The 22,613-nt window shown below is 49.5% G+C and overlaps 1 protein-coding gene and 1 pseudogene across 2 annotated transcripts in view; one reads left to right on the forward strand and one right to left on the reverse strand.

Annotated features, from left to right (window-relative positions):
- Positions 1 to 238: 238 nt before the first annotated feature.
- RASGRF1 (Ras protein specific guanine nucleotide releasing factor 1) overlaps positions 239 to 22,613 on the reverse strand; it is a 128,544-nt gene continuing 106,169 nt past the window's right edge. For both annotated transcript variants that reach the window (XM_010350423.3, XM_003921695.4), the window contains exons 24-27: positions 18,829 to 18,908; positions 9,927 to 10,044; positions 8,549 to 8,617; positions 239 to 1,553 (exon numbers count right to left, since the gene is read on the reverse strand). In XM_010350423.3, the coding sequence (XP_010348725.1) occupies positions 1,461 to 1,553; positions 8,549 to 8,617; positions 9,927 to 10,044; positions 18,829 to 18,908 (360 nt within the window). In that variant the 3' untranslated portion in view covers positions 239 to 1,460. The remainder of the gene's footprint in view (positions 1,554 to 8,548; positions 8,618 to 9,926; positions 10,045 to 18,828; positions 18,909 to 22,613) is intronic.
- Positions 15,167 to 17,701, forward strand: LOC141584506 (uncharacterized; annotated as a pseudogene).

The raw sequence follows: 22,613 nt of genomic DNA on the forward strand, positions 1-22,613 counted from the left end.
CCACCTGCAATCGCCCGAAGGTCCCAGCACAGGGTAGGGCTAGGATGAAAATGCCCGGAGGAAACTGAAAAGCAGTTACGGAGCCAGCTGGCTGCGGGTCTCAGGGTGGTGGCCTCGGGAGCTCTGGGGTGGGTTGAGCCCTGCAGCGGGCCTCATGCCTGTGACTGAGGGTGGCTAAACAGCAAGCCCTCGCCAAATATTCCTTGAGTGAACAAATGAAACCCATCAAAACCTGCTGTTCACCCTGAGATAGAATAGATTTATTAGCAAGAGGTAATCAGGAAACAGGTATTTTTACAAAAATGGAAATTTTTTTTTTCCAAACAAGCTGTAAGTTGAAATATTTTAGGACTTGAAATAGAATTCTCATACCACTAGGTATTGCTTACAGCAAAAGCTGTCTGTCTGTCGTAGTGGAGCATGCCTGCCACTTCGGAGTTAACCTGTGTTTTCTATAATGTACAATGTAAAAAATACATGGTAATATTCACAGAATAAGCACTACGTTACTATATTCCTGCTAGAAGGCATTTAGACAGGACTACAGTATATGCAATAAAAACACTTGGTAATTGATCTCCTAATTCTACAGTGTGGTACTAATCATCACAAGGTATACAGACTTAGAGCATCTCAACGTAAGCTTGTAGTGACCGTTAGGCGGCTTAAAGAGGAAAAGTGACGTTTTTGTGTTCCCGACTTCCAGTGAATGCTGGGCCAGTGGTCAGCCAAAGTCGACGTGGCTTGGTGTTTGTGACTCCGTTTCCTCGGGAAGTTCTAGGGCCTCGTCCAGTTGTATTGAGACTGCTATTCATGCTATCTGGTGTTAATCCTAGAGCGAGGAGCAACGTGGGCCTGAAGGAGATGGCAGCATTGGTACGGGGGGCGTGGTTCTGAGCAGAGAGGACTCCCTTCCGTCCAGGTTACTGGCAGACAGAGGGGGAGTTTTGAGACCTGCGATTTCGGCTGGAGAAGCTGCTTTGGAAATTGACATCACCATCAGCGGGAAGATTTGTCAATGACTGGACTTCAGGGTATGGTTTCCCCCTCCCGCCGCCCCCAACCCCCCACCCAGTTATAACAACTACATGGAACATGCTGGGAGGATGCCTGGGTGGCCCCCTCAACCCAGGAGCCTGGGCTGGGGAGGGACGGAAGCAGGACTGGAGTCTAAGATTCTTGTATGCAAGGGTGCCGTTTCCCCTCTCAGAAGAGTGAGGCGTCTAGAGACAGCTGTTTAAAAGAAACAGGCACTGCGGGAGACGGCGGGGACGGGTCGGCAAAGTCCGAAACGGTGCAGAAATTCATATTCCGGCTCTACAGGAATCTAAGAACAAGGACGATTTGTATTCTTGGAGAAGCACATACTGAAGGAGGAAATCCAGTGAAACCAAACGAATATGTACAGTGTCATCTAGCACGTGTGCCCAGGAGCAGCTGGGTCTGGGCCGGGCACAGCTTCAGGTGGGGAGTTTTGGTTCTATTCGGAGGGAAGACTCGTAGAGGCTTTCTTCATCCATTACAAAAGATTGGTCCAGTAAATACTGCGTTACCTGAGAAAAGAAAAAAAAAATGAGAAAAGGGGATGGGAGGGTTGTAGGACCGCCCTGATACTGACTGTGGACGTCCTTTATCTCCTAGGACCCCAGACTCTTACTGAGGAGAGTCAGGTGGGCACCTGAGGTCAAAATGCATTTGGAAGTGTTCCATCTTGACAAGTTTTAAGTAGTTGATGGAAGTATTATCTTAGGATTATTATTTAATATCATCATCATATCAAGGTTGGTACAAAAGTAAAAAAAGTCAATTTTTGAAACTCGGTGGCAGATGTATGTGTTGACAATTCTGTCAGTGTTTCTGTATGTTTGATCTATCTGTCACAATTCTGTCAATGTTTCCGTATGTTTCAAAAGTTTCATAAGGCTGGGCATGGTGACTCGTGCCTTGAATCCCAGCACTTCGGGAGGCTGACACAGCAGGATCGCTTGAGCCCAGCAGTTTGAAACCAGCTTGGGCAATAAAGTGAGACCTTGTTTCTACTCAAGGTCTGTTATGGACATTTTCCCTAACAGCATAAGTGAAAGCCTATCAAGTGCGATCCATTCCATAGGTACAATGATGGAAAAGTCATTTTGTATTTTAAGAACTAGACGATCAGCCGGGCGTGGTGGCTCAAGCCTGTAATCCCAGCACTTTGGGAGGCCGAAGCGGGTGGATCACGAGGTCAAGAGATCGAGACCATCCTGGTTAACATAGTGAAACCCCGTCTCTACTAAAAATACAAAAAATCAGCTGGGCATGCTGGCGTGTGCCTGTAATCCCAGCTACTCAGGAGGGAGTAGCTGGGACAAAAAATAATAGTAGCTCGGTATTGTGTTTCACACCTGGGGTTCCAGTTACATGGGAGGCTGAGGCAGGAGGATCACTTGAGCCCAGGAGGTCAAGGCTTCAGTGAGCTGTGTTCACACCACTGTACCCCAGCTTGGGTACAGACCTTGTCTTAAAAATAAAATAAAATAGGCCGGGCGTGGTGGCTCACTCCTGTACTTCCAGCACTTTGGGAGGCCGAGGTGAGCAGATCACAAGGTCAGGAGTTTGAGACTAGCCTGGCCAACATGGTGAAACCCTGTCTCTACTAAAAATACAAAAATTAGCCAGGCATGGTGGTGGGCACCTATCATCCCAGCTCCTTGGGAGGCTGAGGCAGGAGAATCACTGGAACCCAGGAGAAAGAGGTTGCAGAGAGCTGAGACTATAACATTGCAGTCCAGCCTGGGTGACAGAGCAAGACTCCTCTCAAAATAAAATAAAATAAAAAATAAAAAGTTTTATAATAAAATATTGGGACAAAATATATTTAAACACTAGGATTACAAAATACTGTGAGAGATTTACTCCAAGAGAGGCGAGTGGAAATGGAGGCTGCATGTGAGAAGAACCTCCCTTTTTCTGGCCGCACGTGGTTCACCCTGGGGAGAAAGATGCCCTCACATGAGTCAGGCCACCCTCTCTTCTCTCTCCCCACCCCACTCCTGTTCTGAAGCATTTGCTGAATGCCTGCACATTAAATGTGCTGTGAGAGATCCGAGCTCTAACCTCCCAGGCAGCCCCTGCTCCAAAAACTATCTTTCCAAGACTTATTTATTTGTCAGTTGTTTGCAACCGAAGGCACATTTCCCCCCACCCCACATACATCCAGAACAGAAAGAACAACATTTTCTTTTCTGTTTGAGACAGCATCTTGCTCTGTTGCCCAGTCTGGAGTGCAGTGGTGCAATCTGGACTCAATGCAACCTCTGCCTCTTGGGTTCAGGCGATTCTCCTGCCTCAGCCTCCTGGATAGCTGGGATCACAGACGTGCACCACCATGCCTGGCTCATTTTCGTATTTTTAGTAGACACAGGGTTTTGCCATGTTGGCCAGGCTGGTCTTGAAGTCCTGCCCTTCAAGTGATCTGCCTGCCTCGGCCTCCCAAAGTGCTGGGATTATAGGTGCGAGCCACTGCGCCTGGCCAAATTTTCTTATGATGTTTGGGAATCTTCTGATAGCTGCTTGAGAAAAATCCAGGCTCTGCTTTTGTCTTGGCTGATTGACTCTGCTACTGTAAAGGATGGAACCAGTTGTCTGCTATGCTCATTAATAGTCACAGATAGTGATTACTATGTCTGATTAGCAGATCATACCCGTGACTTCTGGGAAGATGACTTTAGATATCACAGTCGGGTTTGACCTACACCCGTTGATTAAAAAATGGCAATTTTATGACTGTGTGAAAAAGTCTTTTCTACCTAGATAATAGCATCATGTGAACAGTCCTTTCTAGAACACATGAATCTCTACCTCCTGAGCCTTCTGGGGATCAACAAACTCATTAGTTTCCTCCATAATGAGCATGTGCAGGATCAACTTTAGTTGAGATGGCGTTTTGTCATGTTGGACAGGCTGGTGTCGAACTCCTGACCTGAGTGGCTAAGTCAGGCTAATTTTCCTAAGACGTAGTACTTTTGAGGGAGACTGGCAGTATATACCACCATTGCAAAGCTGTTAATGAAAAAAGTCTCAAGATCTATCTATCTATCTATCTATCTATCTAGCTATCTATCGGTAGAGTTTCACTCTTGTCGCCCGGGGCTGGAGTGCAGTGGCGCAATCTCGGCTCACTGCAACCACTGCCTCCTGAGGTCAAGCAATTCTCCCGCCTCAGCCTCCAGAGTAGCTGGGATTACAGGTGCGTGCCACCATGCCTGGCCTTTTGTATTATTGGTAGAGATGGGGTTTCACCACATTGGCTGGACTGGTCTTAAACTGACTGTAGACGATCCGCCTGCCTTGTCTCCCAAAGTGCTGGGATTACAGGCATGAGCCACTGTGCCCGGCCGGTAAAATTTGTTTGTAGTGCACATCAGAGTTTCAGGGAAAGTTTAAGGAGACAAAAGCAGGAGATGAAAGAAAACCCTGAAATTTTGTTGGTAACTTCTGAGACTTTCCAGCGCTCAATGTGGTCATGGTGCCTTCTGGTTGAGCCCTGTGTAATCCACATGGTAACTGTGTGGCTCCCAGGCTGATGAACACACAAACACAGCCCTTCAAATACTGCTGAGTTATGTAGATACTTCTGTCTTAATATTTTTTATTGTAGAAGAAAGGATGTGACAATATAAAATACATTTTTGGAGAAAGAAATTCATAATCTCACCACTCTAAAATAACTGCTTTCAGTTTTTGTATGATCGTCTAGTTCTTTTTTTTTTTTTTTTTTTTTGAGATGGAGTTTCACTCTTGTTACCCAGGCTGGAGTGCAATGGCACGCTCTCGGCTCACCGCAACCTCCACCTCCTGGGTTCAGGCAATTCTCCTGCCTCAGCCTCCCGAGTAGCTGGGATTACAGGCACGTGCCACCGTGCCCAGCTAATTTTTTGTATTTTTAGTAGAGACGGGGTTTCACCATGTTGACCAGGATGGTCTCAATCTCTTGACCTCGTGATCCACCCGCCTTGGCCTCCCAAAGTGCTGGGATTACAGGCTTGAGCCACTGCGCTCGGCTAGTCTTACTTTATTTTATTATTAAAATTTCGTTTTTTTTTTTTTTTTCCGTTATGGAGACAGGGTTTCCCTATGTTGCCCAGGCTGATCTTGAACTCCTGAACTCAAGTAACCCTCCTTCCTCTGCCTCTCAAAGCGCTAGGATTAAAGGCTCACTGCCCAGGCCAGCCCGTGTGTTTTAGTCTTTTTTAAGGTACAGCAGTATCCCGTGTTTGTATTTTATTTTTCGTGACATTGATATATGTATGCGTGTATGTGTATGTGCGTGCGTGCGTGCATGTGTGTGTGTGTGTATTTTGTTTTTAGAGACAAAGCCTCACTCTGTTGCCCAGGCTAGTGTGCAGTGGTGCAGTTACAGCTTACTACAGCCTTGAACTCCTGGGCTCAAGTGATCCTCCTGCCTCAGACTTCTGGGTAGGTGGGACTAGAGGCATGCACCACCATGCCCAGCCAATTATTCCTAGGATTTTTGCTAGAGACAGGATCTCTGATCTCCCTGTGTTGCCCAGGTTAGCTTCAAACTTATGGGCTCAAGTGATCCTCCCCCTTCAGTCTCCTGAAGTGCTGGGATTACAGGTGTGAGCCACTACTCCCAGTTGATACATACATTTCTTTTTTTTTTTTTTTTGTTTTTTTGAGACGGAGTTTCACTTTTGTTACCCAGGCTGGAGTGCAATGGCACGCTCTCGGCTCATCGCAACCTCCTCCTCTTGGGTTCAAGCAATTCTCCTGCCTCAGCCTCCCGAGTAGCTGGGATTACAGGCACGTGCCACCATGCCCAGCTATTTTTTTATATTTTTAGTAGAGACGGGGTTTCACCACGTTGACCAGGATGGTCTCGATCTCTTGACCTCGTGATCCACCCGCCTTGGCCTCTCAAAGTGCTGGGATTACAGGCTTGAGCCACCGCGCCCGGCCGATACATACATTTCTAACTGAAAATATTTTATTGCTAAAAGACACTGATATTTTTGAAGAGTATATGCAGTCGCGTGTTAGAGCCGGCTCATCGCAGCCTGCAAGAGTCAGCTGTTAGCCTCCGTTCCCGGCTCTGCTTTCAGTGACATCAGGTGGCGGTTTGAAAGTGTCGCAGCCAGCAGTGTCTACCAGGCTCCTCCGAGTCCTCTTCGTGCCATTCTTTTAGCAAGAATACCCCCACTTTTGATATCTGATCAGATTCTGCATTCTCCACCCCTGATATCTGAAGTCCTTGGCCTGACTCTAATAAAAAGCTTGGTAGGCCAGAATTCCCCTCCTCTTGATACCTCCTCCTCTTAGTAATTATCCATCCACTGACCCCCTTCACTTGGCCCACTGACTACAAATCCCCACTTGTCCCTGCTGTATTTGGAGTTGAGTCCAATCTCTCTCCCCCAAGAAACAGTCTTGGCCTCTATTGCGTTAGGTTTGAATAAAGACCTCCTTGCTGGGCCGGGCGCGGTGGCTCACGCCTGTAATCCTAGCACTTTGGGAGGCCGAGGCGGGTGGATCACGAGGTCAAGAGATCGAGACCATCCTGGTCAACATGGTGAAACCCCGTCTCTACTAAAAACACAAAAAATTAGCTGGGCATGGTGGCATGTGCCTGTAATCCCAGCTACTCGGGAGGCTGAGGCAGGAGAATTGCCTGAACCCAGGAGGAGGAGGTTGCAGTGAGCCGAGATCACGCCACTGCACTCCAGAGCACAACTCTGTCTCAAAAAAAAAAAAAAAAAAAAAAAAAAAAAAAAAAAAGTGGCCAATTTAATTAACTGTAGTTTGTCCACAGATTTTTCTCCTTCAATATGGCTATCAGCTATCAAGCAGATCATGAGTTCTCAGAACATGACAAAAAACAGACACATTCTAAAAAAACGCATCTATCACAAAGGACATTACAAGGGAAAAACGATGAAAGGCTGATTTTCTGGTGTGCTTGAGGGTGTGTCTGAAGCTGGATGTTTTTGTGAACTGCACACTAGGACGTCAAGATGCTGTGTGGAAAGTGAATACATCTCTGGGCAGAGAAGAAAGGTCGTAGGACTGGAGCCCAGGCACAGTGGCTCACGCCAGTAATCCTGGGATTTGGGAGGCTGAGGTGAGTGGATCATCCGAGGTCAGGAGTTTGAGACCAGCCCGACCAATATGGTGAAACTCCGTCTCTACTAAAAATTCAAAAATTACTGGGGTGTAGTGGTGTGCACCTGTGATCCCAGCTACTTGGGAGGCTGAGACAGAAGAATTGCTTGAACCCGGGAGGTGGAGGCTGCAGTGAGCCAGGATTGCACCACTGCACTCCAGCCTGGATGACAGAGTAAGACTCTGTCTCAAAAAAAAAAAAAAAAAAAAAAAAAAAAAAGTTCATAAGACTGGGAGCCCCAAGACAGTCTGGGTTAGCAAATCTCAACTTTTTTTCCTTTTTGGCGAGCTGAGACTTTTTTTTTTCAGACCAACCATTCTCTTTACATGGCCTTGCAATCTTTTAAAAATGCAAACGAACCCAGTTATATAGCCTCCTTTCAGGGCTTCCCATGGTGCAAAGGACAAAGTCCCAGATCCTTTTAAGATTCCACCAGTGTCATCTGTTTCTGGCAGGTATGCTGCCACCCTCTGCAGCTCACTGTCATCCTGTCTCGGGTAATATGGGGTATGTGTGGGTGCTGGTGGTGGTGGGGTCACTGTACTTAGCCTTACATGAGCCTGTCTCTCTTGCAATAAAGATATGTCCGCCCCAACCAGGAGAAAACTTCCAGGATTCTCCTCCTCCAGTGAGGCTCTCTAGGCTCCCAGAGCAGCACAGACCCTGGGACCCAGACCCCCACGGCCCTCCCTGCCTGCTTCCGGATGTACAAAGTATTTTCTTGTACCTTGTCTACGGCAGCAGAAGATCAAAACAATCTAAACATCTGTCAATACAGAGGATTGGCTAAATAGATTTCTCCGAAGCTATAAGAAAGAATGAGGATGCTTCTGTTTTAATAGGGGCTGATCCCTAAGATATATCATGAAGGAGAAAAAGGAACGATACTGAGCAGTGGAGAGTATGCCACGGATAGTATACAAAGTCTGTTTGTGTTTATGGACTGCCTGCAGACCTAGACACCAGGAACGGGTGTCAATGCTGCCTTTGGAAGGGGAACTAGAGAGCAGGGGGACATTTCACTGTGCACTGCTTCTATCTGCAGAATTTGTAACCTGCGAGCATAGCACCTTTCAGAAACAGACGTTACCAACTCTGCCTCTCTTGTCCTGGGGGAGATGAGATGTGAATAGAAACCATCCTAAGGCAGGTAAAAATCAGACAAGAGTCACAAGAAGAACACAGGCCCAATTTGAAGAAGGGACGACTCATTTCTGACCAGGTGATGGGGACTCGGGAAGGCTTCCTTACAGGGATGGTGTTTGAGCTGAGTCCAAGATAATTCTAGAAGGGAAAGTGGACAGGTGTGGAGGGGACAGGGTAGAAGGTGGCCTAGACAGAGCCACTGTGTGAGCACGTAAGTGACCAGGAAAAGGCACTACTTACCTTTGCTTGGTGTTCTATTTTGTAGGCAGTTTGCTGAAACTGGCGAATCTCTCGGATGATATGGGATATCTGTGGGAAGGAGGGAGAGTTTCAGAATGCAGTCCGTTTTTTCAGTGCCACCCCCGACCTTGTAGAACTGAAGGGGCATCAACAGCTAAGTCTGAAGTCAGCCTCTCAATTCCTGGTAGGTCCCACAGAGGCATCATCCGTGTTTGTTTTTGTTTTTTGAGATGGAGTCTCGCTCTGTTGCCTGGACTATAGTGCAATGGCGCGATCTCGGCTCACTGCAACCTGTCTCCCGGGTCAAGCGATCCTCCCACCTCAGCGTCCCGAGTAGCTGGGATTACAGGCACCCACTGCCATGCCTGACTAATCTTTGTATTTTTAGTAGAGACGGGTTTCACCATGTTGGCCAGGCTGGTCCTGAAGTCCAGACCTCAAGTGATCAACCCGCCTCGGCCTCCTGAAGTGCTGGGATTACAGGTGTGAGCCACCGCACCCGGCCTCTTTTTTTTTTTTTTTAAATAAGAAATCTGCTCTAAGACTTGCCAAGACTCTAAAGGTAAATTACACTATGCGACCGAGAGAAGAAAAAAATCTCCTTTAATTAGTGGCATAAGCTACCTGACATCTCTTAAAACAAAACCCCATGATTCCAGCGAAAGTTAAAGGCATCTTTAACTTCCTTAGTGCCTGCTGTGCACAGGATGCGGGGAAGGGCTTCCACTCTTCAGGATGGTGTCTGGAGAAACCTTTTCCATCAAACGGAATCTAATGTGGAGGCCCATTACGTAAAACTGGTGCAAATCGAGGCTTTCTGGTTGAGCTGAGAGGGGAGAAGGGGATGGTCGGAATCCTGCTTCTGATGGAAGAAGTCGCCTCATCCCTCATCCCAGGTTCTAGATTTTTCTGGAAATACTGGAAACTTATTCTTTTAGGAGGCGCTGTGTAAGTGGTTTTACTTTGTCCACATCAAGCAAGTGTCCGTATGAGCCATACGGAGGGGTGTAACGGGTGGGCTTTGGAGTCACCTGGACGCCTGACCTGGCCCTGCCCTTTGTTGGGTGACCTTGGGCTGCTCACTAGATCTCACCCAGCCTCAGTCTGCTTGTTTGAAGGTGCAGAATGAGAAGAGCACCTACGTCTCAGACTGCCAGGACTACTGCTCAGATTCTAATGGCGACAGAAACACGGCTCAGGTTCTAACTGCTCATCAATGATAGGGATGGCTCTCACTGGGGAAGCTGGACCCAGGCTCCCAAACAGGGGCACCCTACGCAGCAGGCTGGGCCTGGCAGGGCAGAGCGTGGGTGGGCCCCAGGTTGTGTCGTCTGGGCATCCACACCCCCCTTCCCCTGCCTGGCTGGAGAGAACGCACCATCCTCATCTTGGAGAAGTTGACCAGACCGTCCTCCGTGTAATTGGGCGTCCCCTCCTCGATGAAGGCCAGGTCGGTGAGGTACATCCCCAGGTAAGGGACACAGGGTGGGTCACAACTTGGAAGCAAAAGGCAGTAACAAAAGTTTTTCATTTAAAAAAAGTAATGTCTACCAAGAACAGAACATCGCGCATGCACCTTTTGCTTGCTAGAGGCAAAGAGGCTTGCAGTCACCAAGAATCTTACTATGCTCTAAGACTGACGATCGTACACACCTAGGACTGTCAGCCGGGCCTGAGGGCCAGTCCTCTGGGGAGGTGGGGGCGACATGGTGATGAATGGGGCCTCCTATAGCCGCTGGGGCATCTCAAATTGTCTCTTTCCTCCCCGAGCCAGAAAGTCCTCCTCTACCTCTCTGCCTTCTGCCCCAGTGAGTCCTTGGGCTCTGTCACCAGCCCCTCTGGACTCACCTTTCCTGTCTCTCTCCGAAACTCTCCGTCCAGATCCTCTCCCTGAATCCACCTCCCAGAGGGCTCTGCAGCCCCAGCCCCCCAACTCCTGCCAGCCACCCTGACCCTCTTGTCCCGCTCTGCTCCCCGAGACCTCTTCTGTCTGCACTGGCACCTCCCACCCACCCCAGCACTGGGCTTGGGTGCCAGGGTAGGGAGTCCTTGGTCTCTGAGATCACTTTCCTGAAAGTGGTTATGGGGTAGGGGGCCGGGTGATAGTTTCCATGGTTGGTGACTTCTGGGGGACTGCAGCTTTGGGATTTGGGTCCCTGGAGTGACAGGCCATGCCTCTCTCATTTTTGGTCCAAAGCAGGGGCTCCTGTCACTGCCCCTTCCCAGCATGTTCTGGTGCCCTTGGGTGGGTGCTGCCTAAGGGCTGATGGAGCCTGTGATGAGCCCAGCGGTGGCTATGTGCCCGCCGGGCTTCCTTTAGCTTCTCCTGGGGCCTCCTCTCCGCTCAGCACACAGATGCGGTGGCATCCCCGAGCACAGTACAGTGACCCTCATTCCCAGCCCTTCTCACCTTTTTCTCCATGTGGCTGCCTGGCAACCCTGCCACTCAGGAGGAAGGTAAGGCCAGGAGGATGACAGACCAAAAGCAGAAACCTGGCACCTGCCTGCTGCGTGACCTCAGGCCAGTCCTTTCCCTCTCTGGTCCTCGGGCTCCTCATGTATAAAGCAGTGATGCCAGCTAAGACAATTTTAGGTGGTCTGACATCTGGTTTTAGGTGATTTTCAGGCACCATATTAAACAACATGAATTCACACGCTAAGAAACATTGGATTTTTACTTTTTTCCCTTCTGCTCAGGGAGAGTGCCTCATTTGGTGACAGTGTGACTATGACACTTGGTGACACTTGCCATTCTCCTCCTTTCACATTTTCTCTTTTAAAACAAATGGCAACAGGTGTCAGAATCAGGATGTTGGCAAGCATCCGTCTTTGGCCAGAATTCAATAACATTGTTTTGTTTTTACCGTATATTTTTTAACGGCAATCTTGTATATTCAGCAAGTAGGTTGGTTTTCCATTGGCTGGGATATAAAAATTTCCTTCTTATTTATCCTTGGGAAAAAGTGAATTAATTTAAAGAGGCTGTTAGGTAAACACAACAACAGCTGGTTCAGTCTGACAAAGTCGTGAAGGAGGTGGACACCTGGTGTTAGGAACACAGCAGGTACGTGTTTTTCCAAATGTAGGGCTGACCCTTTCACGAGTGTTTTTCTTTCTTTTTTTTAAAATAAAGATGGGGTTCCACCATGATGGCCAGGCTGGTCTTGAACTCCTGACCTCTGGTGATCCACCCACCTTGGCCTCCTAAAGTGCTAGGATTATAGGTGTGAGCCACAGCGCCCGGCCTCATAGGTGTTGACATTAATTTAGAGGGTGCAGACCAAGAATTTTTAAAAAGTGGAACAGGGCCTGGTGTGGTGGCTCACCCCTGTAATCTCAGGGGCTGGGATTTGGGAGGCTGAGCTGGGAAAATCGCTGGGCTCCAAGCGTTCAAGACCAGCCTGAGCAATATAGTGAGACTCCCTTTCTACTGAATTGAAAACAAATAAAAATAACAAGTGAAAAAGAAAATATCTAAGTTTATCAAATGGCATAAAGTTATATATTATTATTATTATTATTTTGAGATAAGAGTCTCACTCCATCACCAGGTGCCAGGCTGGAGTGCAGTGGTGCAATCGCGGCTCACTGCAATCTCCGCCTCTCGGGTTCAAGCAATTCTCCTGCCTCAGCCTCCCGAGTAGCTGGGACTATAGGCGCGTGCCACCAAGCCCAGGTAATTTTTGTATTTTTTTTTGGTATAAAATAACTTTTATTTACATAATTTATATATGCATATATATATATATAAATGCTTTCTTTAGAACAAGAAAATTTATAAATGACATGATGTTGCTTTTTTTTTTTTTGTCAAAGACTTCCTCAAGCAAGATAGCAAACATGGTCACTTTTGTTTCAAATAACATGATGGTAAACAGTGGATATTAATATTTTTGTCATGCCTCAACCATTAGGTGTTCAAACCCTCATGTTGATCACTTGCTAAGACATAAATGTTCAGGAGAAAAAGTCAAGATAAAAACCTTTACTCGTATCTCCTTGAAGATTTATAAAGTAAATTATTTGCAATATCTTCTTTACATGAATCAGACCTAATACAGTTCTACCATATAAGGTAAATACACTGATTAACTTTTCTCTTTTCCAAAATTAGGTTTAAGGATATACCAATAGGATAATTTAGCTGGCTGACTTGATTCTCTAATACGAGTCCCTGTATTCTTTATACAGTGAGAAATTCAACCTTCCATAAAACTAGCTTATTATAGCTATTTTAATGCCCTGTTTTTATAAGTTTTTAAAATTCATATTCTGAAAAGATGTCATTCTCTTACTGTTAGCTTGGGAGTTAGATTCCCATGATTAACTATTATTTATCCTTGTGTAATATTAATTTTAACTTTATCTGTCTCTCTTTAATCTATAATTTTTGTATTTTTTAGTGGAGACGGGGTTTCACCATGTTGGCAAGGATGGTCTTGATCTCTTGACCTCGTGATCCACCCGCCTCGGCCTCCCAAAGTGCTGGGATTATAGGCGTGAGCCACTGCGCCTGGCCAGGTATATATTATGTTGTGGAATTTTTGTTTCGGTAATGCATACATGCATTTGCATACAGGGTTGTAATTTCAAATATACATATTTACTGTGGGTTGTGATAAAAAGAGCAAGGATCGGCCGGGCGCGGTGGCTCAAGCCTGGAATCCCGGCACTTTGGGAGGCCGAGATGGGTGGATCACGAGGTCAAGAGATTGAGACCATCCTGGTCAACATGGTGAAACCCCGTCTCTACTAAAAATACAGCTGGGCGTAGTGGCGCATGCCTGTAATCCCAGCTACTCAGGAGGCTGAGGCAGGAGAATTGCCAGAACCCAGGAGGTGGAGGCTGCGGTGAGCCGAGATCGTGCCTTTGCACTCCAGCCTGGGTAACAAGAGTGAAACTCCGTCTCAAAAAAAAAAGAAAAAAAAAGAGCAGGGATCTGCCGGGCGCCGTAGGCTGCTCTGCACCCTACAGAATTCTAGTCCATGGTTACTATATGCTCAAGTCTTCATTTCCTTTTTCTTTCTTTATTTTTTTTCCCTCTGAGGCAGGATCTCACTCTGTCACCTAGATTGGAGTGCAGTGGCACAATCACAGCTCATTGCAGCCTTAACCTCTGGACTCCAATATGCCTCCTGCCTCAGCCTCCCAAATAGCTGGACTACATGCATGCACCACCATACCCAGCTCATTTTCGTATTTTTGGGAGGGAGGGATTTTGCCATGTTGCTCAGGCTGGCCTAGAACTCTTGAGCTCAAGTGATCTACCTGCCTCAGCCTCCCAAAGTACTCAGATTACAGGCGTGCGCCACTGTGCCTGGCCAGCTCTTCATTTCCTTTCTATCATCCTCCAAGTCTGAGGCCCAGGCTTGTGAGTCTGATGGAGAAAGAATCCACAGATCTGAGAAGTAACTCTGGAGTTTTAAGGCTGTGGCGGTGTCACCCTGTCACCTGCACGTGTGACAGTAGCCAGGTCACCCTGGAATGCTCTAAGCATGGAACTGAGCACAGGAGGCCTGGTGACTGCAAGTTGATTGCAAATGATCAAAGGACTCCGAGTGTTTCTCAAGGCTTTTGAGGGTCTCTGACCACCTAGACCAGTGAAAAAGATCAGCGGTCCTCTGATCACTGAGGGATTTATGGGGAGTCACAGTCCAGTTCCGGGAAGGTGGTCGATTTGTAACTGGATCACTACCAAGTAGCATACCCAGCCCCAGTACTAACTTCTGTCTCTTTATGAGCTCTGTGGCAAGGGTCTCTAATCTTTTGGCTTCCCTGACCACACTGGAAGAAGAAGACTCATAAAATGCACTAACCCACTAACGACAGCTAATGAGCTAAAAAAAAAAAAAAAAAAAAAAAAAAAAAAATCACACCAAAAAAATCTCCTATTTTAAGAAAGCTTACCTATTTGTGCTGGGCTGCATTTAAAACCATCCCGGGCCACATGCGGCCCTTGCTCTATAGTAGGGGCCGTGAAGGCGGGGACAAGAGCACACTCAGTCAATTGAACACACGAACACGCACACACACACACACACACACACACACACACACCCATCGGAAATCCAAAGCCACGTAGGCAATGTATGGAGTTGACAGAGTGGGACAGAGGACTGGTTGGAGGGCCCGCAGGGACACACGGCAGGGGGACTGAGCCACGCCGAGCCTCTCAGTGGGAAGGGAAGCATGCTGGGGCTTCCTGTGGGCAAGATACCCAACAACAGACCAGTCCTGAACCTTCCGTGCGGGCCTCTTGGCCTCTCTCAGATGAGGTCCAGCCTTGCCCTTGAAGGGCCTATCCAGCTGAGCTGATATGGGGGTGGCTTCCTCTTCTAGTAGAGCCCTCACAGGCCTGCAGCTAGCGTTTTAGGGAGCAGAGAGAAAAGCGTCCCACCCCCCAGCGTGGCAGTTGCTTCTGGTTTCTGGCAAGGCCTCGTTGCGGCATTCCTGGCACCCTGGCCTTGCCTGTGGTGGTTTGGAACCCCCAAACTGGATGTTTCTGCCAAGAGGCTCCTGATGACATTAAACGGAATAAGGAAGATTACGGGACCAGCTGCTGCCTGCTGCCAAGCGGCAGCCGCCCACGCGCGACACCAAACTCCAGGGGAGCGACCATGGCTGGCACTGAGACCATCTCCTTCCTCCTCCTCTCCAGCTTCTCTCCTCCCTGCGCTGCCCTGGCTGTGGGATGCGCCACTCTCCCTGACACGTTTCTGCTGGCTGTGGTTGGGAATCTCTTCTGTCCCATCTTGAGGCCTGGGGAAGGTCATTCAGGGAGGGGCTGAGCTGTGTGGGCTGAATCCCCTGGGGACAGGGTCCAAGGTTTTGGCATGAGGTACAGGGTGACTGGGTAGGTAGTCTCTGAAAAACAAAACTGCAATGCGCTGGGGGTGGAAAGTCCAATCTTGCTTTCTACCACTGGGTTGCTCATCTGCTCTCTGGCCACAGGCAGAGAATAAAGATAGAGATAGATATTTGGCTTTATTGGAACCTCTGAAACTCTAGAGCTCAGGCTTTGGGTTCATGATATCCGCGTAGATAACCTGTCACCCGATTAAAGGGTGTAGGGGACGGCCTGGCAGTCAGCTAGCTGACAGTCTTCCACGCCTGTTCCCACCCTTAATTCAGGGGAACAAAGGAAAGCCTTTCACTGCTGCAGCCTACAGTAACAGCCTGTCCCTGGGGTCCTCTAAATCAAGGACTTCCTGTTCAAATCAAACAAAAAAGGCGCAGATATGCAAGCATGTGCTGGGTTGAGATTAGACAGGGTAGTCAAAACTGGAGTCCGCCCCAAAAGAGCTGGTGACCACATTTTACTGCTAAATTCAGTTATCAGCCAAATTCGTGTGGCATGGAGCCGTGGAAAGGTTCTGATTGCTGGGACGTGGGGAGGAGAGAACAGTCCTGGGACTTCGCAAGGATGTAGCCTTGGGGAAGGAGAAGGGAAGATGAGGCCACTCTCAGGGCACCGGAAGGGGTGGAAGGGGCGCACGCAGGGTTGCTGTAGGTGGCCCAAGGGACATTTAAGAGAGTGGCTGGTGGGGTGTGGATTTGGGGTTTGGCAGTGAGGTCTTGACTGGAAAAGGCAGTAAAGCCGTTCTCCAGCCTGGATGCTGGCAGAAATTGGATTTTTTTTTTTTTTTCGATGGAGTTTCCCTCTGTCACCCAGGCTGGAGTGCAGTGGCACAATCTTGGCTCACTGCAACCTCCATCTCCTGCCTCAGCCTCCTGAGTAGCTGGGACTACAGGTGCACATCACCACGCCTGGCTAATTTTTTTGTATTTTTAGTAGAGATGGGGTTTCACTGTGTTAGCCCAGATGGTCTCAAGCTCCTGACTTCGTGATCCGCCTGCCTCAGCCTCCCAAAGTGCTGGAATTACAGGCGTGAGCCACCACACCTGGCTGGATTTTTTTTTTTTTTTTTTTTTTTTTTTTTTGAGACAGAGTCTTGCTCTGTCACCAGGCTGGAGTGCAGTGGCGTAATCTTGGCTCACTGCAGCCTCCGCCTCCTGGGCTCAAGCGATGTTTGTGCCTCAGCCTTCCGAGTAGCTGGGGTTACAGGCATGCGCCACCACACCTGGCTAACTTTTGCATTTTTAGCAGAGACAGGGTTTTGCCATGTTGGCTAGGCTGGTTTCTAGCTCCTGACCTCAAGTGATCTGCCCACCTCAGTCTCCCAAAGTGGTGGGGTTACAGCTATAAGCCACTGTGCCCAGCCTGAGATTGGATATTTTAATGAAAAGCTGAAAAAGATGTGTGGGACATATGAATGGGCTGCAGACCAACATGGTGAGGCCCACTGCAGGACTCCTTGTCTGGGGAGGTCGCTGGCTATGCCCACAGCCTGCCACCTTGCTACTCTCAACCCCTGTCCCCTGCCTGGTGAAACAGACGCTCAGCATTCATGCAACATGGCTGTTTGTGAAAACCTTAGAGCTTCAGGAGAGGAATTGCAGGAAGCATTTGCCCTGGGTTTCCCCAGTCCCTGCCTCTCTGCCTGGCCTGCCTATGTCTCTGTAAGTCCAGAACCCAGTGCATAAAGCGCTTAGCTCGCAGAGGCCCGCAGGCCACCTGAAAGAGGGAAGACAGTCAAGATGGGGACTCAGAGTGGGGGTGGGGCACAGAGCCAGTGGAGGTGGCGGTGGTGGCGGTGGCAGTGGAGGAAGCCAGTCATGTGAGGAGGTGGATGGAGTGGTGCCTGGGGGGGCGGACGGACAAGTTGGTGAATGCACAGAGGGGCAGCTCCTCACAAGCACTGTCCACAGGGGCTCTGGGGGGCCCAGGCAGAAGAGAGACGGCCAGACAGCACAGATGGGTGCAACATCTGTCCGAGGACACAAATAAAGTGGAGATGGTCAAGGCGGTGGCACACAGAGCTGGCGAAGGACGGACCAAGTACAGCAGGAAGAAAACGAGAAGAGGAGGCAGACAAGGCTGGCAGAGGGCTGAGCAGTCCGTCAAAGTCGCTGCCAAGGGCTGGAGGTTCTGGTTGGCCCCATCCTCAGGTTCTGGGGGTAGTAAACTCTGGTGGTCCCTGCATCGGTCATGATCATGGGAAAACCGGGAAGGGAGGAGAGGCTTCCTGAATTACACACACACATACACACACACACACACACACACACACACACACACACACACACACACGTATATATGGAACTGGGACCCCAGGGGTCTCCCAAGGTCTCTCCAAGGTCTGGAGAGTAGCCAGTCAGGCAAGGAGAGGAAGGGACGCTCACTCCGTGGAAGGAGGGTTGAGACTAGCCCAGAAGCCCGAATAACACCCTAGCGGCAGTGGCAGAAACGAACCCTCCATTTCGCTTGAGTGCGTGGCCAGTGTGTGCACATGGGCTGAGCCACAGCTGCCCTGGGAGAGCTCGTGGGTAGCCCAAGGCAAACCTCGCCACACTTTGGAGCCAGCCTGGGCCAGTCCTGGAGCCAGGTCATGGCCACGTGGCCTTGGACTAGCCACTAGCTCTTCAGTTTCCTTGTCTGGAAGAACAGGATGTGGCAAAGGCCTTATCCTGGTGGGTCTCAAGGGGGAGGATTTCGCCCCCTAGTGGACATCTGGCAATGTCTGGAGGCAGATGTGGTCGTCCTACTGGACGGGTGCCATTAGCATCTCACAGGCAGAGGCCAGAGAGGCTGCAAAGGATTCTACCATGCACAAGACAGTGCCCCTCAACTAAGGATGATCCTGGTCAGAACAGCCAGGGTGCCGAGGCTGAGGACCCCGCCTTATGGGCAGCGTTGATGGTGTTAAACGCACAATGGCTGGGCGAGCCCTCTACAAACTTTGAACACTGTAAAACTGTATTTTTTTGATTCCAAGATGCCATTGTCTATAAAATGCAAACTGATATTTTGATGACAAATTCTCGAGGGAAAAAGGAGACACAATCATGGTAAATATACATAACACTGGCTTTAAGACATCTCATGTCAAGATGATTAAAATGTAAAAAGAAAATGCGCATTTTACAATTGAGAAGCCTGGCACTGCTATTCTCATTGTTACAGCTATGATGCTCTCAGGGATCCAGCATGATTTCTGTGCTTGTTCTAGGAAATGGAAGCAAACTCTGGCGTTTCTCTGGCAGACCATGGAGGACTCCACTACTGGGGTTCAGGAAATCTAGGAGTCTTGTGGGTGGGTAGACAGACAGACAGACAGACAGACACACCTCCCACTCAGGCTGCGGGTGGCACGTGAATGCTTCTGCAATGCAAGACTATGATTTTAAAAATAACAGTGACAAAACGACACACACTTACTTTTTCAGAGCTTCTCTGAGATTCTTAAATCTGCCCTCAGATGACACAAGCTTTTGGAGCTTATCAATCAAAGCTTTAGTCTAGAAGGAATCAGAAGGATTTACTAACACACAGCACGCATCAGGCCTGGGGCACAGGCCACCACTCCAGCATGCTGCCCGCCAGGGCTCCGGAACTGCGTTCCCTTGGGATCTGGGGACCGCCTGGGTCTGGGCACCTTGCCCCTGAACTCCTCAGGAGCTGGGCATGGGTCCTTGTTGAGTGTGCCTGTGCTCACACCTCTCTCAGAAGCGAGGAAGCGGGTGTGAGAGACCTGACTGTGGATTTGGCTCTTGGAAATGCTGCAGGATCCTGAGACCTGGGCAGTTTAGAAGGACTTGCTGGGTGACTCCTAGGAGCCCGCGCTCAGAGCAGGAAAGGGCTGATTTTTCATTTTCCTGATTTTTCTCATGAACTACACCCAAAGGACAGGACCCTCATCTCACATGTTCCCTTTTACACACCCGGAACACCACCCACATCTAAGGATCAAGAAGGAAGATGGGAGACAGACTGATGATCAGAAAAGAAAGGCCTGGCTGAAGAAGAGGAAGCCCCACAGTGAAGGGTTTTGGCGCGCGCCCCCGCCGGACCCAGCACACACATCAGGCTGGAGCAGAGTTTCCGTGGCTGGAGTCTGTCTGAAGCATGGACCATCCTGGGTCACACCTGGCTTTGTGCACCTTGCTCTGTGTAGCCTGAGGAAGGCCCTCTCCCTCAGAGATCCTCAGCTCCCTCACTGATACAATGGTGAGACGGGTTAGAGATTCCTTCACAGCTCTGTTCCTCTAGATTCAGAAAGCGGCTCAGGAACCGCTGGAGCGCAGCCAAGCATGTGTGTCACGCCACCAGAACCCTAGTCAGCCTAGAGGGGACACGGTTCCAGAGGACAAGCACACGCCCAATGTTGGGGGCAGATTTCTGCTGAGAAATGTGTCTACTGAAAAGGACAATCTCAGTCTCCATTCTGACGGGAGGAGATCTGTGTGTGGTCTTCAAGAGGAAAGGAGGGCTGAGTGGGCCATTCAGTTCCATGCCTTATCAACGAGCGGAAAAGCCTCGCCACGTGACGTAGGCTAATCCTGTTCAGAGGACAACGGTGTTCTCAATCCGACGGAAGAGACGTGCAACGGAAGAGCACACACCACATGGAGCCAAGGCAGATGATTCTGCTTTCGCGTGAGATGTCTGCTCTCTGAAGCCTGGCGAAGCCCGGATGCCCTGGCTGACCTCTGTCCCAGAGTCTCAGCTTCCCTCCTGCAATTTCCCTTTTTCAGAAGCGCACCCTCTTTCCTCTTCGTCCCCATCCACCTGCAGAGGAATGACCTGATATGGCTTGAAGTCAGAGGTGGGGGCTGAGTCAGGAAACCCAGGGCCTCCCCAGGCTCTGTCACCTCCCCTTGGCATGCCGACCGGCAAATCACCACTCCTCTTGCCTTTCTGGGCCTCAGTATTCCCATCTGGAAAATGGGAGGGTAAGTATGGGTGTTCCCTGAGGCAATACTAGTTCAGATATTCAAGAATTGTGGGAAACACAGAAGCTTGATCAGGAGGTCCCAGTGGCCATGCGGCTCTAGGTGAAGTGCCACCGTGCTCTGAGGCCACGAAAATGTGCAGAAGATATTCTGATGCATGGTGTTTCTAAATCCACTGGCACCAATTTGTGGCTCTGAGCTGGGGACATTTTTACTTTCCTCCACATCCCCATGCTTGCTGTGTGTGCCTGCTCCTCTCAGGGTGGACACGCAAGTAGCTCTGTGGCCTCGGAAGACACACAATTTTCTGAGCTGCTGCTTAAAAACTATGTTTGGAGGTGAAGTTGCTCAAGTATCTTTGGGCAGGGCCAGGAGTTTCGATCCTCTGATGCCCCATGGGACGCCAAGCGTCCAGGATCTTGGGCTTCTCTGTTAGGTGTGGACATCAGCCAGTAGAAATGGGGGGCCCTTGGAATTTGTAATCCAAAGCAAGGACCAAGCAAGGAGCCTGCCTTGGAGTCAGTATGAGGAAGAAAGATGATTCTGTGGTCTCCTGAACTCCATCACTTCCTGTTCACCCAGCGGACTTCCGGCTGGCCAAGAAGGTTCCCTCCCAGAGAGGCCAAAATGTATTGTTAGCCAATGCCAGGATCTTGTCTCTACTAAAGCACAGCCATCCCCAGGAGGCGACACAAATCCATGTCAGTCATTGTACTGTCCAATGGAGAACATCATGGTCAGATGCTCTTTTGAGGTCTTTCTTTCTCTTTCTTCCTTTCCTTTCTCTCTTTCTTTTCTTTTCTTTTTTTTTTTTTTGCAAAGAGGATGGGGAGAGGGGTTAAAAGAAGAACGGGGAAATGAAAAATCCCAAAGGAAACCCAACCGCCTGACTCTTGCTGACTCTTGCTGAGGGCTGAATCAGACTTGGATATAATGCTTTTCTGCCATGGTGAGCACATTAAAGGGAGCAATGAGAACTGGCTGCCGAGGTTACAGTTCAGGCCACCTAAGAAATGTGGCCATTTCAGAGGGTCTGCAGTGTCCACGGGATGCCTTTGAGAGAGAACGAACTGCCGCTGGCTGGTGCTGAGCCGGCCATGGCCAGGCACTCCCAGAAGCTCCTGGGGCCAGGTGCTGTGCAGACACACAACTCTTACATGGCTGGGGGCTGCAGAAGCCAGCTGGGTCCAGAGTCCAGACTGCCATAGAGGGTGGAGACCTCATGTGGTGCCAAAGGCATTTTGGATTTTTTGGACCCAGCCAGCTGACCCTAGGTCCAGAATGACATCCCAGAACACAGGTGGGGTCACGTGCCCTGACCACCGACTGCTCTTGATTTGCCCTCTCTGGAGAGAACAGAAGATTTCAGGATGGCCAAGTTCGTTCTCACCCAACTCCATGAGGAGGGCGATGCTGGAGAATGAGACCAAGAAATGGACGGAGTGTGGGTTCCCAGAAGACTAAGTGGGGTGGGAAACTGACAGGGTCTGCAGGGCCTCTGGAAAGGATGACGTCATTCCCACAGTGCAGGCGAGAAGGAGAGATTGATTAAGCTGGAGTGGGTCCCCAGATCGCACCCAGGGCCCTGCCTGAACCCTGACGACCCAAATGAGGTTGGGTGACGTGGAGGTTCTGCAGAGCCTTGCTCAACATCTGCCTCCAGGAGTTCACGACGGCCCGTACCATGCCTGGCCGGCTGTGCCTGCGGCTCTTGAGTTCCCGTACTCCTGAGCTCTGCTCTTTCCTGGAGCCCGCAAACAAAAGTAGCATCTTTCACAGTCCTTGCCCTAAGCCTGGCCACCTCTGTGTGCCAAGAAGCAAGTGGCCCAGTCTCACTGGATTGTAATGGGGTGTCCCTGCATGTTCTGTAGTCCTGCTGGAGGGACCAGAAGGTGGGGGAAGGGCAGCAGAGATGTCAACGCTTTCCCGAATTTGGCTGCTATGTAGGGAGGATTATGGACATGCCGCCTGCTTGGTGGGTGGGTTCATGACCTGCCATTGGCATGAAGAGGGTAGTGAGGAGCAGGTGATAAAGAGAATAACGAGGAGGACACAGTCTGGAAGTCCAGAGTGGTCCAGATGAGACAGGACCCTTGGAGTCTCTGGTCCCGCACCAAGGAAGTGGCCCAATTGCTTCACTGTGCTCTCCTATAAGGGGTGCTGGTCCCTCCTGACCCCAGTGCAGACACTTTATTCCTGAGGAAGAATCTATCTTAGGGTTTTCTGTTCATGTTGTATGTTTCTGGCTTTTCAGCTTCATGTTCTGAGTGA

Source organism: Saimiri boliviensis, chromosome 5, assembly GCF_048565385.1.
Source record: "Saimiri boliviensis isolate mSaiBol1 chromosome 5, mSaiBol1.pri, whole genome shotgun sequence".
In the NCBI taxonomy this organism is placed as follows: Eukaryota; Metazoa; Chordata; class Mammalia; order Primates; family Cebidae; genus Saimiri; species Saimiri boliviensis.